This window comes from Cyprinus carpio, chromosome B5 (assembly GCF_018340385.1).
Source record: "Cyprinus carpio isolate SPL01 chromosome B5, ASM1834038v1, whole genome shotgun sequence".
Classification (NCBI taxonomy): Eukaryota; Metazoa; Chordata; class Actinopteri; order Cypriniformes; family Cyprinidae; genus Cyprinus; species Cyprinus carpio.
The window spans coordinates 3,352,481-3,366,519 of NC_056601.1; the positions used below are offsets into that span (position 1 = coordinate 3,352,481).

General features: G+C 35.7%; 1 protein-coding gene across 2 annotated transcripts in view; it reads left to right on the forward strand.

Moving 5' to 3' along the window:
• The window catches only part of coro1ca (coronin, actin binding protein, 1Ca), a 46,424-nt gene extending 32,419 nt beyond the window's left edge, over positions 1-14,005 (forward strand). For both annotated transcript variants that reach the window (XM_042723642.1, XM_042723643.1), the window contains exons 3-11: positions 2,803-2,925; positions 4,266-4,395; positions 5,269-5,450; positions 5,586-5,705; positions 5,873-5,977; positions 6,427-6,572; positions 8,797-8,854; positions 9,646-9,888; positions 11,579-14,005. In XM_042723642.1, the coding sequence (XP_042579576.1) occupies positions 2,803-2,925; positions 4,266-4,395; positions 5,269-5,450; positions 5,586-5,705; positions 5,873-5,977; positions 6,427-6,572; positions 8,797-8,854; positions 9,646-9,888; positions 11,579-11,698 (1,227 nt within the window). In that variant the 3' untranslated portion in view covers positions 11,699-14,005. The remainder of the gene's footprint in view (positions 1-2,802; positions 2,926-4,265; positions 4,396-5,268; positions 5,451-5,585; positions 5,706-5,872; positions 5,978-6,426; positions 6,573-8,796; positions 8,855-9,645; positions 9,889-11,578) is intronic.
• Positions 14,006-14,039: the final 34 nt, after the last annotated feature.

Below are 14,039 nucleotides of genomic sequence, written 5' to 3' on the forward strand. Positions count from 1 at the left end.
AATACTTTCTGTTGGCATCCTCCACAGTGTGTCCCGTCGTTCTGTCTCTCTCATTATAACTCTCTCGGTCTCTCTCTGTGGTTTATTGATTGTATGATTTAAGGCAGACCTGTGTTGCTCACTAATGCTGCTACAGTTGCTATGCAACAGGTTAGACTCGCTGCACTGCAGCTGTGATTTTGGATGGCTCCGGTTTTAGTGAGCTATAATTAATTCACACAATTATTCATGATATAAGTTCAGCAGAGCTTCCCTGTAAGTTTATCATTTACCATAATGCATACTGGATTTATCTCAATCAATCATAAATGTTGCAACAAAAAAAAATCTACCTGTTACTGCTGTAACTTTTTTGTTTTTTGATTAGCAGACATTCTAAAAATGTGTGTGAAAATGCACAATTCATATAGAAGGCTTGCTGACAAATTTTGTTGTTTAAAAGATCTTTACTGGGCTTTCAAATGATCTAGAATCATGTAATCACTCTATGGATGCATTTTTTTTTTTTAACTGTTTTTACAATTTGCTCATCTTTGTGACAAATTTTATATACTGTCTCTAAATGTGTTAATTAATAATAAAGCAAGCTGAGCTAGAATCCATAAGCAGATGATTACTGATGACCCATAAAAACCAAATGGCAATAATGTTAGGAATCAATATAGAGGCTAATGCAAGTGCTTCATCCTGATGCTCCTCTTTTGGATGCTTTGAGTTATGGTTACTTATCGCTTCTCTTGAGAGATCTAGTGCCCTTATATCACCTCCCCCCTGTTTTCTGCCATTGCTTCCTTCCACATGTCTGTGACTAAACAAGCCAAAAACCAAATGCAAAAGATCATGCGATAGCAAGTGTTCTTGGTATGTTTTCTCTTGTGGCACGTGACTGCTGCCCCCGGATTGCCTATATCCCGTCTTTTTTATTTAATTTAATTTAATTAATTTTTTTAATTTTACATTTATTTATTTAGTTATTTTTACGTTTATTTTATTTACATTTATTTAGTTTTTGTTGTTTTTATTTAACCTATATTGTATACATTTACAGTAAGCAGGGTTTAAAAGCAGAAATGTTTATCTAGATTTTTTTTTTTCCAAAAGCACATGAATTCTTCAGTAAAATGCTTATTCTTGGACTATTGAAAGGTGTTAATACGTTTCTAGATGTATGACCTTCTTGTTACGTGACTTTATCAGCATGGCTTTACAGGTAGTTGCGTTACATTCCTTTCTGCATGTATGGTGTTTACCAGCAGTGCATCTTCTTACATATCTCCCTTTCTTTCCTATTGCCTTTGATCTTTTCTTGTGAAATGCTGTTATCCGTTCTTCTCATTCAAAAACGGGGGGGATAGCTCACAAATAGCTGTGAAAGGTATAGTTTCTCTTTCAGAAGGCTGTGTTATAACCATGCCCAGACTTGAGAAGGAATGTGTACACGGAGTGGTTTTCTGCACAGGTGGGTAGAGTCTTTTTGTGCAGGCCGGGCCTGAGAAAAGCCCAGGCTCTTGTGCTCCGCTGGGCTGGGCTTTCTGCGGTGATGTCATCACACCAGAGGCACAGCAGCCGCGTGGACAAAAGTGTGGGTGCGGTCGTCTCTCCATCAGATGACACCTGATCACACAGCCCCAAAGGTCGTGACCCTGAGAGCAGAGAGCACTGATGTCATCAGGAAGTCAGCTGACTGGGCATGGGACTGCAGCTGTGCCTTTATTTGGCTTCTTTGTTTGCTGTGTACAAGGGAGAGGAGGGAAATCTTGTGTTGTACTTTTTCCTAGTCTTCAAGCCTGTGCATTGTATAATGGTATTACATAAGGTGCTCAGAATGAAGAACAACACTGTTTTTCATATACAAACGTGTGTGCAAACAGTCGCATTGGAGGTGATGGTCCAAATCTGGCTGTGTTTGCACTAGTCTACATCCCTTTAAATACAAAATCCTAATATAATTGGGGAAAAAAATCTATTTAAATGCACCAATAAAAATATTTTTAAATTGAAATTTTGACTTAGGGTGCCAACAAATCTCTTAATTTAATGTACTGAATAAAATAGAATTAGTGTTTTATTTATTCATTGTTTCACCGTGGTAAACATTTTTGACTTATGATACCAAAAAATCTGATGAATTTAAACAGACCATTAAAAAATAAAAAAAATAATGATTCAAGGAATCAAATATTATTTAACAAAAATAAAATTTGTAACTTATTGTTCTATTCCCAGTATCAGTTAAATGTATATTTTAAACAAAAATAAAATAGAATTCATATATTATTAGTATTTATTTAATATTTTATTATGCTTGCTTATTATTCAAAGTATTTATTTATTTAACTGTAGTGGTTTATTTATTATTATCGTAGATGTTTTTTTTTTTTTTTAACTCTGCATTTTTCAGTTGGCAGTCTCATTTTGGCTTTCTCCCACTTCCTTCACTCCCAAACCTCCTCGTGACCTTTCACTCGGAGTGAAAGGGTCAAGGGTCCGTTGCACGCGTATTTCTGGGTCTGCATTCGGAAGCCGAGCTGCGAGAACAAAAGCCCCGCAATCTGTTTTTATTATAAGTCAGCTGTCGTGTGTAAATGTTTCTGCTGTCGATTTGAATGACCGGAGGAGCTATTGTTTGAAAATTTGGAGAAGAATGGCTTAACCCCCCTTGTTTCATGAGCGCAGGCCAGGGCATAAGCGTTTGTTTTGGTGTTACGTAGAGCTTGGCTGGCATTGTCAGAGCTCATTACATTTACCCAAAGGACCCAGTGCTCTCATAAACTAATATTTGTCTTTGTTTTCTCTCTGCAGTCGGGCCGTATAGATAAGGCCTACCCTACAGTATGTGGCCACACTGGCCCTGTTCTGGACATTGACTGGTGCCCTCACAATGACCAGGTCATCGCTAGTGGATCTGAAGACTGCACCGTGATGGTACGTCACCCTTCCTTACATTTGCTTAACATTTACTTAAAATAATGAAAATATACAGTACATTGAATTTTTCATGGTGGATAAGGCCAATCTTTAAATCGCGAGTAGATATGAGCATTTGTAGATAAGTTTCCTTGAATAGCCGGCATCATATCTCCACCCACCCATTGAGTTCATGTGTGTCTGGCAAAGTCTGCCCCGTGACTCATGTGAACGGCAGTAGATGGGATCACAGCACAACTGAAGGCTCGCTCTTCTGGATTGTTTTAGATTAGTTTGAGCCCAGCCTGAAGTCATTGAATCAGCAGTTACTATTTTATAGTTGTGAGGTCAGTCTGGCTGGCTCTGGGTCTATTTATCATACTACTAGCCCTTATTTGGCCAGTGTGCTGAAAAACAGCAAATCCAGTGCTTGTGTACGTGTATTGGGTGTACAAGTGTTGAGTTTAATAGGACGCTGTCTCTAGTTCTCTCTTGGGGAATGCCGAGGCCAGGGAAGTTGATGATTCCTATTGTTTTTCTCTGCCCTACCTTCCCTAGAGTCATAAAATCTGAATTATATTGAGGTATAGACATGCTGGAGGGTAATTTCATTAGTGACCTATGATTAAGACACTAAATAGGTTTAGCAGTGTCTGTGTGAAGGGAATAATGTGCATGCGTCCAGTCTGTTACACAGTTCAGCGGTCATTATACAGAAAAATTTAAAATGTTGTGATTATCCAATCAGATGCGAGTGTTTTAGAGAGCCATTAAATAAATGCTGAAAATAAGCACTATGTAGAAGGAGACGAATGGAAGTTAAAGAGAGAGGCTGACGTTAAAATCACATGATAGAAGAGTATTTTTCTGCCATTTAATCCTTGTTTAAAATGAAAACTCTGCTGGACTCTTTTCTTTGACCTCTGCTGCCACCTTCAGGAAAATTAATGAAACGAGTCAAAATGCATCTCATGTAAAAATAAACAAAATAAATATAATCTGAAATTGAATGAAATTTCATCAAAATATAATTACAATAAAACTGAATCAAACATAAATTTATATACTATTGGGTGTTTATTCATATTTATTATTTGCATTTATCTTTATATTTTCAATGCTCATTTTTCATTACATTGTAGTAATTGTAGTAATGTGCTTTTGTAATTTTGTAAACATTTTTCATTTTCATTTTTCATCTAATATATATTTATATATATTATATTTATTTTATTTTTTTCAGCATTATTTAATTTACCAAAAGTGAACAGATTGGCTTTTCATCACTGCCATGTATCTTTGCACTTCAACACTGTTTTAGAAGAAAATGAATTTTTTTGAATATTTGTTGTTTTCAGGTGTGGCAGATCCCAGAGAATGGTTTGGTGACCTCCATGTCAGAGCCAGTGGTGGTGCTGGAGGGTCATTCTAAAAGAGTGGGAATCGTTACCTGGCATCCCACCGCCCGCAACGTCCTGCTCAGCGCAGGTGAGAAGCCTCACCTGATCCATCAGGGAGAAGGAAACTGGATAGAAACCGTAACCAGAGCAGACAAGAAAAACAGGGAACAGAGAGGAGACAGGGTTGAGGAAATGATGCACCTCAGTCTCTGTTGTGTTCATGTTTTTAATGTTTAGGCAGTGTTAGATCCTGTCAGAAAATATCTGTTTGGTCTAGAAACTGAACAACTAGTCAGCAAAATTGTCTAATACCCAAAACCTGTTAACAGCCAGGACTGTTTGCTACCCAAAAGCACTGTTTAACAGTCTTCTATCAGCCATGAGTTGACTGAGTAAAGCCAAAGAAGAGCAGAAATAAGAGACGGAGTGATGATGATAGAAAGCAGCAGTTTATTGTATAATCTTAGTTGTTTATGTTTCTATCTCTGATGAACACAAATCCAGCCAGTAGTGTTATACCCAACTAATTCACAACAACATTCCATAAACCTTGAATTTCCATGAACATTTCCTCTTAATCATTCAGACTAAGCAGTTCATGATACTCCACAATCTTAAGATCAAACAATAATGGAAATGCATAAGCAAGAAAAATAATAAGAAATATAAAATGTAAAAACGTAATAAAAATAAGTGAATAAATGATAAAATAGTAAATGATACAAATGATAAATTATATCAATGACTGATAAATGATTCTAAATGAATAAAAACAAGAAAAAAAAAAACATAACACAAATGTATGATGGCTCTCTTGATGCAACACACAGTTTGCATTTGAGCACACATTCAGTTGCCTTTATCAGTGTCCGTCAAAAAAGGGGAAAAGCTGCTCCAGCTGCGTTCTAATAAATAGCATCTTTAACATTCAGACGTGACTATTTGCCCATCTCGTCTGCAGGCTGTGATAATGTGGTTATCATCTGGAATGTGGGGACTGGAGAGGCCATGATCACCCTGGAGGACATGCACCCTGACATCATCTTCAGCGTCTGCTGGAACCGCAACGGCAGTCTCATCTGCACCGCCTGCAAGGACAAGAAGATCCGAGTCATCGACCCGCGCAAGGAGGAGATCATTGCGGTGAGTGCTTGCAGATAGGCGGGTAATATTTATTCATTTGAATGATGTGTTTACTTGACTCGCAAAGCATTCAGCTGCTCAGTTTGAGTGAATGTGTGCAGTGTTGTCATGTGTTATGGTGTGTCTCGCTGACAGGAGAAGGACAAGGCTCATGAGGGTGCCAGGCCCATGAGAGCTATTTTCCTGTCTGACGGCAAAGTGTTCACCACTGGTTTCAGCCGCATGAGCGAGAGACAACTCGGCCTCTGGGATCCGGTAAGCTGCCATGGAAAAAGTAGACCTGCTCACCTGCCCATGAATAAATGCCAAGACTAACCTAAATTAGACCTTTCTTGTGTTGTCCGAATTAAGAAAATAACATGCATTTGTAATATAATATTTTAATATAATTAGACCTCATATTTGCTCTGTTTATCTGTCAGGACAATATGGAGGAGCCAGTTTCTGTCCATGAAATGGACACCAGTAACGGAGTCCTCCTGCCCTTCTATGATCCAGATACTAACGTGGTCTACCTGTGTGGAAAGGTAAATGCTTCTGTTTCAAATAAATCCTGTTATTTTGGAATTTCTGTTCCTATTTTGGAATGTGTCACTGTTTTCTTTAAAAACATGAAGCAGCTCAACAGTTGTCAACATAGATAATAAGAAAAGTTTTTTTTATTTTGTTTTTTTTTAAACCCCAAATCAGCGTATTAGAATGATTTCTTAAGGATCATGTGACACTGAAAACGGGAGTTATGGCACCTGACAATTCATCAATTCAGAATTAAATTGTTTTATATATATTTTACAATGTTACTGTTTTTACTGGATTTTTAGTCAAATAAATGCAGCCTTGGTGAGCATAAGAGACTTATTTCAAGAATAGTAAAGTATCTTACTGACTATTAAATGGTATTGTACATCTGGGTGTTTGAATCGGTTATGTTGTTTTGGAAATGGTACAATGGTTTGGTGGGTTTTGTCTCTAATAGGGTGACAGCAGTATCCGTTACTTTGAGATCACAGACGAAGCTCCTTTTGTCCATTACCTCAACACCTTTACCACTAAAGAGCCTCAGAGGGGCATGGGATACATGCCCAAGAGAGGGCTGGATGTCAACAAGTGTGAGATCGCAAGGTATAGCAAAAAAATTTATTAAGATGATAGCAGCATGTGGGAGAATCTCATGAAACCAGGTCATGTTTCACCACCAAAATAAGTTACGTTTATTTTTGTTTAATCCATTTATTAATCCATGTATTTGTTTTCACATATATGCTGATTTAAATACAATAAATAAATAAAGTAATAGATAATTATAACTAGATAGGATGGTTTTCTTCTTATAGTAATGACAATGACAAATAGAGCAGATGCATAATTGTCATTAAAATAATGTGTTAATGTAATGGGTAAAACAATTATTTATATAACTATGTAATTTTTTCTTTGTTGTTTTAAGGTGAGATATGACCTGGATGTTTCGTTGTAAAATTTGCATTTTTTTTTTTTTTTTTTTTTTTTTTTGATCAGATTGTTTATATTTTATGTAGTTGATTTAGTCTAGGTTTAGCTGTTTTTTCATAAACTGCTGAAATTTTTCAGGGCTCCAGACTGTGCCGCATTTGTTACCAAAATATTAATTTGCAAGTGACGTTTTTGCTCAGATCGCCACTGGCGACTATATAAATTTACATGTAAAAATTTTGCATGTAATGCCTTTTTTCCTGCTTGTTTTGCGATTAAATCATTTGTTATGTTGACGTAATAAACTGAGACGATGCGCATCAGAGTTTTAGTGGAAAAAGTCCTCATCTCTGCCGAGCGCCAGCGATGACGGCACACCTGCTGCTCCAGTTGTGGCAGCATGAGAGAGACCGAAAATGATGGAGACGTGTGAAGTAAAAGTGCAGAAAAGCAGTGCCTATTTCATGCACAACTTGAACAAACTACAACAGGTAAAGCTGTCAGCTGTGTGGACATTAGCAGTATCGTTAACATTTCTCGTTTATAATCGATACCATATCAAGAGCTTTAGTCTATATGCTGTTCACTTAATGCGTCAACTTTATAATATTTATAGCGCACTTGCCATCCAGTAATCAAAATAAGCTTTGTGCTCAGTTACCTTTTAACAAACAAAGTATCAGCTTTCAAATTCTGCTGAATTCATGAAATTCAAACGATCTCTCTTAATGTGGGCTGAGCGATCGCTTTAGCGCCATCATATCTTTCTCTTTATTACTATAGTATGAAATAAATGTGAAGGGTGATCAAAAGTTATATTATAAGAGAGCCTACAGTACACTTTACTGAAATGTCTCATGTAATCGCTCAGTGTTTCAAACTGCGGAAAATGTGTAAAGCTTGTAAACAATGGCAAGTAACAATATATTTACCTCGGAATATTTGGCAACCATAAGCTAGAAAAATAACTATAAATAGTAGCATTTTGCTAAATATATGCGCTATATTGCATAGTCATATTTTTAACTAAACCTGTTGTGTACATAAAAAAGAATGCAAGGAGCTGACGATAAAATGCAACACCTCCTTTAATTGCATGTTGCTAATGAAGTAAACATACTAGATGTGTGAAAGACATTTATAGGATGCCTTGAGGAGCAGCCCAGACTACACTCAATGGCAAAATGATGCTGCCATAGTTGTAGTCAGTTCTTTGTGACTGTTTATAGTTGTCAAGCTGGAAAAGATGTATAGAACCTTAGTTCCCAGGACTTCTACAAGATTGATTAAAATTAGTGCTGTCAAACGATTAATCGTGATCAATCGTATACAAAATACATTTTCGTTTACATAATATATATGTGTGTACTGTGTGTATATTTATGTATATATGAATACACACTCATACAGTATATATTTTGAAAATATTTACATGTATATATTTATATAATGTATACATGTAAATATTTGTGTTTTACGTATTAAAAAAAATACGTAAAATGTGTATATTCTGAGGCACCTAAAAAATTATTTTATTTCTTAAAGGAGCCTTTTTTTTTTCTCAATGTCTGGAGCCCTGTTTTTAACACACAGTGCTAGTTGTCAACACCACTGCATGCAGGGAAGATAGATGAGTCCCAATCCTCCCAAAAGAGGGCAGCAGTAGACCGGGTTAACAAAAGGCTGCTGGGTCCTCCAGAATAAAATCTATATTTCTAACAAGGAGTGATGCATGAATAGAGGTTCTGTTTTGTGGGTATCTAAGGCTCACGCATAAGTGCTTGGTGTTTTATTTTTGTACAGTGGTCTTTCCCCGTCTCACACCTTCTGCACTAATGTCTGCTACCCTCGTGATCATGTTCTAACAGACGTGTGTGCTTGTGTGTGTTCTCAGGTTTTACAAACTGCATGAGAGAAAGTGTGAACCTATCATCATGACCGTGCCAAGAAAAGTGAGTCTTGAGTCGTTTAGCTATTTTGTTTTTAAGAGTACAGACTGGACTGTATATTCTGAGCCACAGCTTCCCCTGCTTTGGCAAAGAGATACAGAGACAAAAATAGAAAGCTTTGTTTATCTTTTTTGCGTCCCTTTGTTTTTAATAAGGGTTCACTGAAAAGAATATCCCTCTGACCCAGGACCAGTGTGAGATCATTTAGGACCAGCGCTGCCATATTAAAAACCTTTAGCTTTGTATGTTTTTTATATTTGTTGAAAATGTTTGTAATTAACATTTAAATGTTAAAATAAATATTTAAACAATACATATTTAGCGCTAAATATCTAGGTGTATGCTACTTTTCAAAAGTTTTGGGGTCAGTAAGATATTTCGATGTTTTTGAAAGTAATATTGTGAATTAAAATATTATTATCATTTAAAGTAACTGTTTTCTATTTCAGTATATTTTAAATTGTAATTTTAAATTTAATTAAAATCCTGTAATGGCAGCTGGGTGTATTAATTTATTAGTAATTTATTTATTTTCTAAAAACTTAACTCAACCTTTTGAATGGTATAGTAATATATGGTATATAATATACTGAAAAATATAAATATTGTTTCCAAAAAAATATAAAAATACATGGACAACAAAAGAATGATCAAAAGCCATAAATTCAAAAAACAGCTTTGACACCAAGCAACTGAACTCTGCATCTGCGTCTCTGTTACATGATTGATTGAATGATTTGCATGATTCATATCCTGCATATTTTAACAACTAATAACACTCCTCCTTCTGTCAGTCGGACTTGTTCCAGGATGACCTTTACCCTGACACGGCGGGTCCGGAGGCCCCCCTGGAGGCCGAGGAATGGATTGAAGGGAAGAACGGAGATCCTATCCTGATATCCCTGAAACATGGATACATCCCAGGCAAGAACCGTGATCTCAAAGTGGTCAAGAAGAACATCCTAGACAACAAGATGAGCAAGAATACAGAGAATACTGCCCCTGCCGTCAAGACTGCCACCTCCACACCATCTATCGTAAGTGGGACTCATTTGCTAATTTACTTTTTCCTGTTCGTTTTATCATCCTACACTATTCCATTTTGCTTTTCTATGCACTTTTTCCTCCTAAATCTCAATTCTCTAAAATGCATAAATAAAATGCATAAATAACAATATATATATATATATATATATATATATATATATATATATATATATATATATATATATATATATATATATATATATATATATATATATATAATAAACTATTTCTTTAGCTGTACTGCACTGTGCTTCAGTTGTGACCTACATGCAGCTAAATTATTGTACTGTTCAAGGCCAACTTCTCTTTTTGGCTAATATATAGTGTTTTTATAGTTTTATTAAGGATGTTCTACAGCAGACCCAACCCTATGCCCGCTTAACCACATGATCACAGCAACAGCACGTGTGTCCTGCCCAATAAACCCAGCTCTCTGACTCAGAGCTATAATCACAGGAGCCAGAGCACTGCCCTACTGACACACCAATGTTAGCTGCTATTTATCACACCTAAAGATTTTTCTACAAGCTGACTTAATTATTTGCATATGCAGTGTTCTATTTGTTAACAACAGTTCTAACTATTAAAAGAAATCACGTATTTTAAAAAATTTAAATTGGACATGTTGCAACTAACTGAAATAAGTATTAAAATTACAAACAAAAACTGAAATAAACAAATGAAAGTTAAATATAGAAGTGTATAATACATAAACACATAATACATAAGTTTTCTAATATGTTCTGTTCTGATGTATGCCACATTATTAGTATTATTTATTGTACATGTACTCATATGATTCATTACTTGTATCATTACTCATATGAATGTTCTTTCTGTTACCATGTCATATATGTATTTATACATGTATGTGTTTACTGAGAGTTCTTGAAGAACCACAATACATTTCTTGTGTGTTTGTGCACACTTGGCGAATAAAAGCTCATTCTATTCTATGCTATTCTATTCTAAATATAAATAAAAAACACAAGCAAACCACTAAAATGTTCAAATTAAAATGACTAGATAAAAATGTGAAAATAAAAGCCAATACAAAATGTTAATAGTAAGTAAATAATACTAAAATAATGCTGGAATATGGAGACTAAGTGATATTCTAGTAAATCACAAAGAGAACCTCAATGTTTAGCTACTGCAAATGTGTTTTGTAAAGGAAAAGTGTTCAATAGTGAATTAAGATAAAAATTTCAAACTTGCGTTACTTTAATTGGATTCAAAATGCTTTTTCAAGATTAGAATTGGAAATCTAGGTGGTTGTCATTTAAGTGAAAAAAAAAAAAGCATGCAGCAGTTGTTTTATTCTTTGTGTGTGTGTTATATATATATATATAATGAGAAGATTTTATTTGCAGATAACTCCATTTTTATACTTTTTCTTAAATCATGTTTTTTATTGTTATGTTTTATTGTGTTACTTAGCTGTATTTTTTAATTATTATTATTTAAAGAAAACAAACCAACTGCAGCTTGATTGAAAATAATTGGAACGCAGGACAAAAAAACATGATTTTTGAACATTTTTTAATTTGTATATTATATATACATATAAAATGTATATGTGTGTGTGGGTGTGTGTGTGTGTGTAAACATATATATAAATATACAATATATATATTAAGAGAATTGTCCTTTATTTTTCTCTTTTTTTTGTCTCAACAGAAAAGTGAAGCTAAGCTGGAAGAGGTTTTGAAAGAAATGAAATCTCTCAGAGAGCTGGTCAGCAGTCAGGAAAAAAGAATTGCCAAACTTGAGGAGCAGCTGTCTAAAATGGACATCTAATGGACCCTGATCCCTTCCCCTTCTTCTATTCAGGATATCCCATTGGCCAGGTGGGCGGGACCCGTCACTGCCAATCACCATGACAGCGTTCCGTCTGAAGCCTGCCTTGAAAAGACTCCAACCAACATTCCAAGATGATACTTTTTTTTTTTTTTTTGCAATCCCCCAAAACCTGTTTATACCTCGTAGCCATTTGGAAAACTAGAAACACCTTCAGTTTCTCTCAAAATTGGACCTGTTTAGCTTTTTACTCAGTCTCACTCCAAATCTTTCTGCAGCGGCTATGTTTTATCTGGTGTTCTTGAAAGGTCTTAAGTTTTTTGTTTTGTTTTTCTTATTAAAATCGTGACCAAGCAGATTGCATCATGAAGCAGTTACATGAACTTGATGAGCTCAAAGTTTGAAGTAGCCATTAGTATTGCAGTTCCCCTCTCACCCTTCTGAGTTGCCAAATTTAATGAGGAGTTATGCACCTCCCTGACAGTATTTGACTAGCTTTTTATTTTGTACTTTGTAAAAGGGACAAAGCTATATGCTAGTAATGCAAGGAGGGGAAATCATTGGAACCATTCATCAATGTTATAGGTGTCTTTCTAGAGAATACAAAACATTAAGATTTTAATCAAACATGTAGAGTTGACAAATTTACAAACCAGTACTGGAAACCAATATAGGTGCACTAAAATATTCCACTTTTTTTTTTTTTTTTTTAATCCGGTACAATGTAAAAGTATTAAAATATTAATTAGCAAAATAATCAAAATAATTGTGGTTCTGATGGTGGCCATAAATACAGCCAATGTGTACTCTACTCACAACTCCAAACATATTCTTGATATCAAACATTGCTCGTCATCATAAGGGTAATAATACAAGCAAATTGAGTCCGTTTTTTCCCCTTTCTAGTTTCAACATATCTGAAATTTTCTTCATTCATGTTCTGTTTCCTGAATGAAGCCAGAACCAGTACGTGTCTCACTTTGTAAACTCTAGAAGCTCCCAGCTTCTAGTTTCACATCCCAAAACATGATGATATAAGCTCAGAACATGATAATGCCCATAGATGCTCATTAGCTTTAGCAGCAAAACTCTGTTGCTTTGCCAGCTCGATAGCTTTTACTCTGACTGTATTCAGACATCGTTCAGGTCTAAGGAACACCGTCAGGTTTGCTTTGCTTTCTCATTAATTCCTACGAATCCCATCTCGAGTTGTGCCGGCCACATCATCTCAGAAACGAGCTTGTTTGATGTACATACTTTTGCTGTGCATTGTAGACAGTGACTACCAGCACAATAATGAGTCATGATTGGCTTCCTTTAATAAGATCTTTTGCGATGCACTGTCTCTTTCGCTCTCCAAGTCAAGCAGAACCAGTTCTCTCCAGGGATGGCTCAGGTCTAGATGATGATTTCACGAATGGGTGCCACAAGTTTGAGCTGATGACAACTGGATTTTTTTGTTTGGTAATCTATTGGCCATGTCAGGAAGAGCGGAAACTGATTCTGTTGTTCAGATTGCTTTGGCTACATCCTTTCTCAGAGCGTTCTCTTGTGGTTTTCGTTTTGATGCTCCTATATATCTGGTTTCGGTTTGCAGCACTGCCTAGTGCCTCTTTCATAGATTCTGAAAAGCATCTTCCCTCCTCCACATGCTTTTTTGTCTAAAAAAGGGAGCGTCTTCTCACCTCAGAAACATTATATGACTTACAGAGAACTTCATTGGAAACGAGGCTTCAGATCTGTGTCTGACACCGACAACTCAGTACCTCTGATGTCATTCTCTCTTTCACACTGTCTTTTCTTAGTGAAGTTTTAAAGTGAAGGGTTTGAAAATGTAGGGGCCGTGTTTATGGGTACAGATGGATCCATTTTGAGTGTTTAAGTGGCCTCAGGAGGCATCTGTGATGCAGCCTCGAGCGTGTGCTTTTAAAGGAATGAATGATTGAAGTGAAAAGGGATTTTTGTAGGTTGAAAAGATAATGCAGGTGATTTATTTTGATGCTTTGTAAATATATTTTTTTTTAGTTTTCCTTTACATTTTTTGTTTTTTTCCTACTTTTGTTATTTCCTTGACCTTTACTGTTTGTCCATCATTTGGAGTTTGAAGGTTTTAAAGAATGCCCCATTTTCCCGCATCATTATGCACACTGTGAGCCTTTAATATTTCCAGTGATAAAATGAAAAGAATCGAAAGGAAGGAGATCTAGAAATTCCATTTTGTGCATAACTGTTCCATTTTTTGTTCATTCATCTGCTTCAAGTATAAAGAGTCTTACTGATTACCAGAAAAATAAAAAATAAACTGAATCATTGGTCTTTGTCTCTCTCTCTTTTTTTTCTG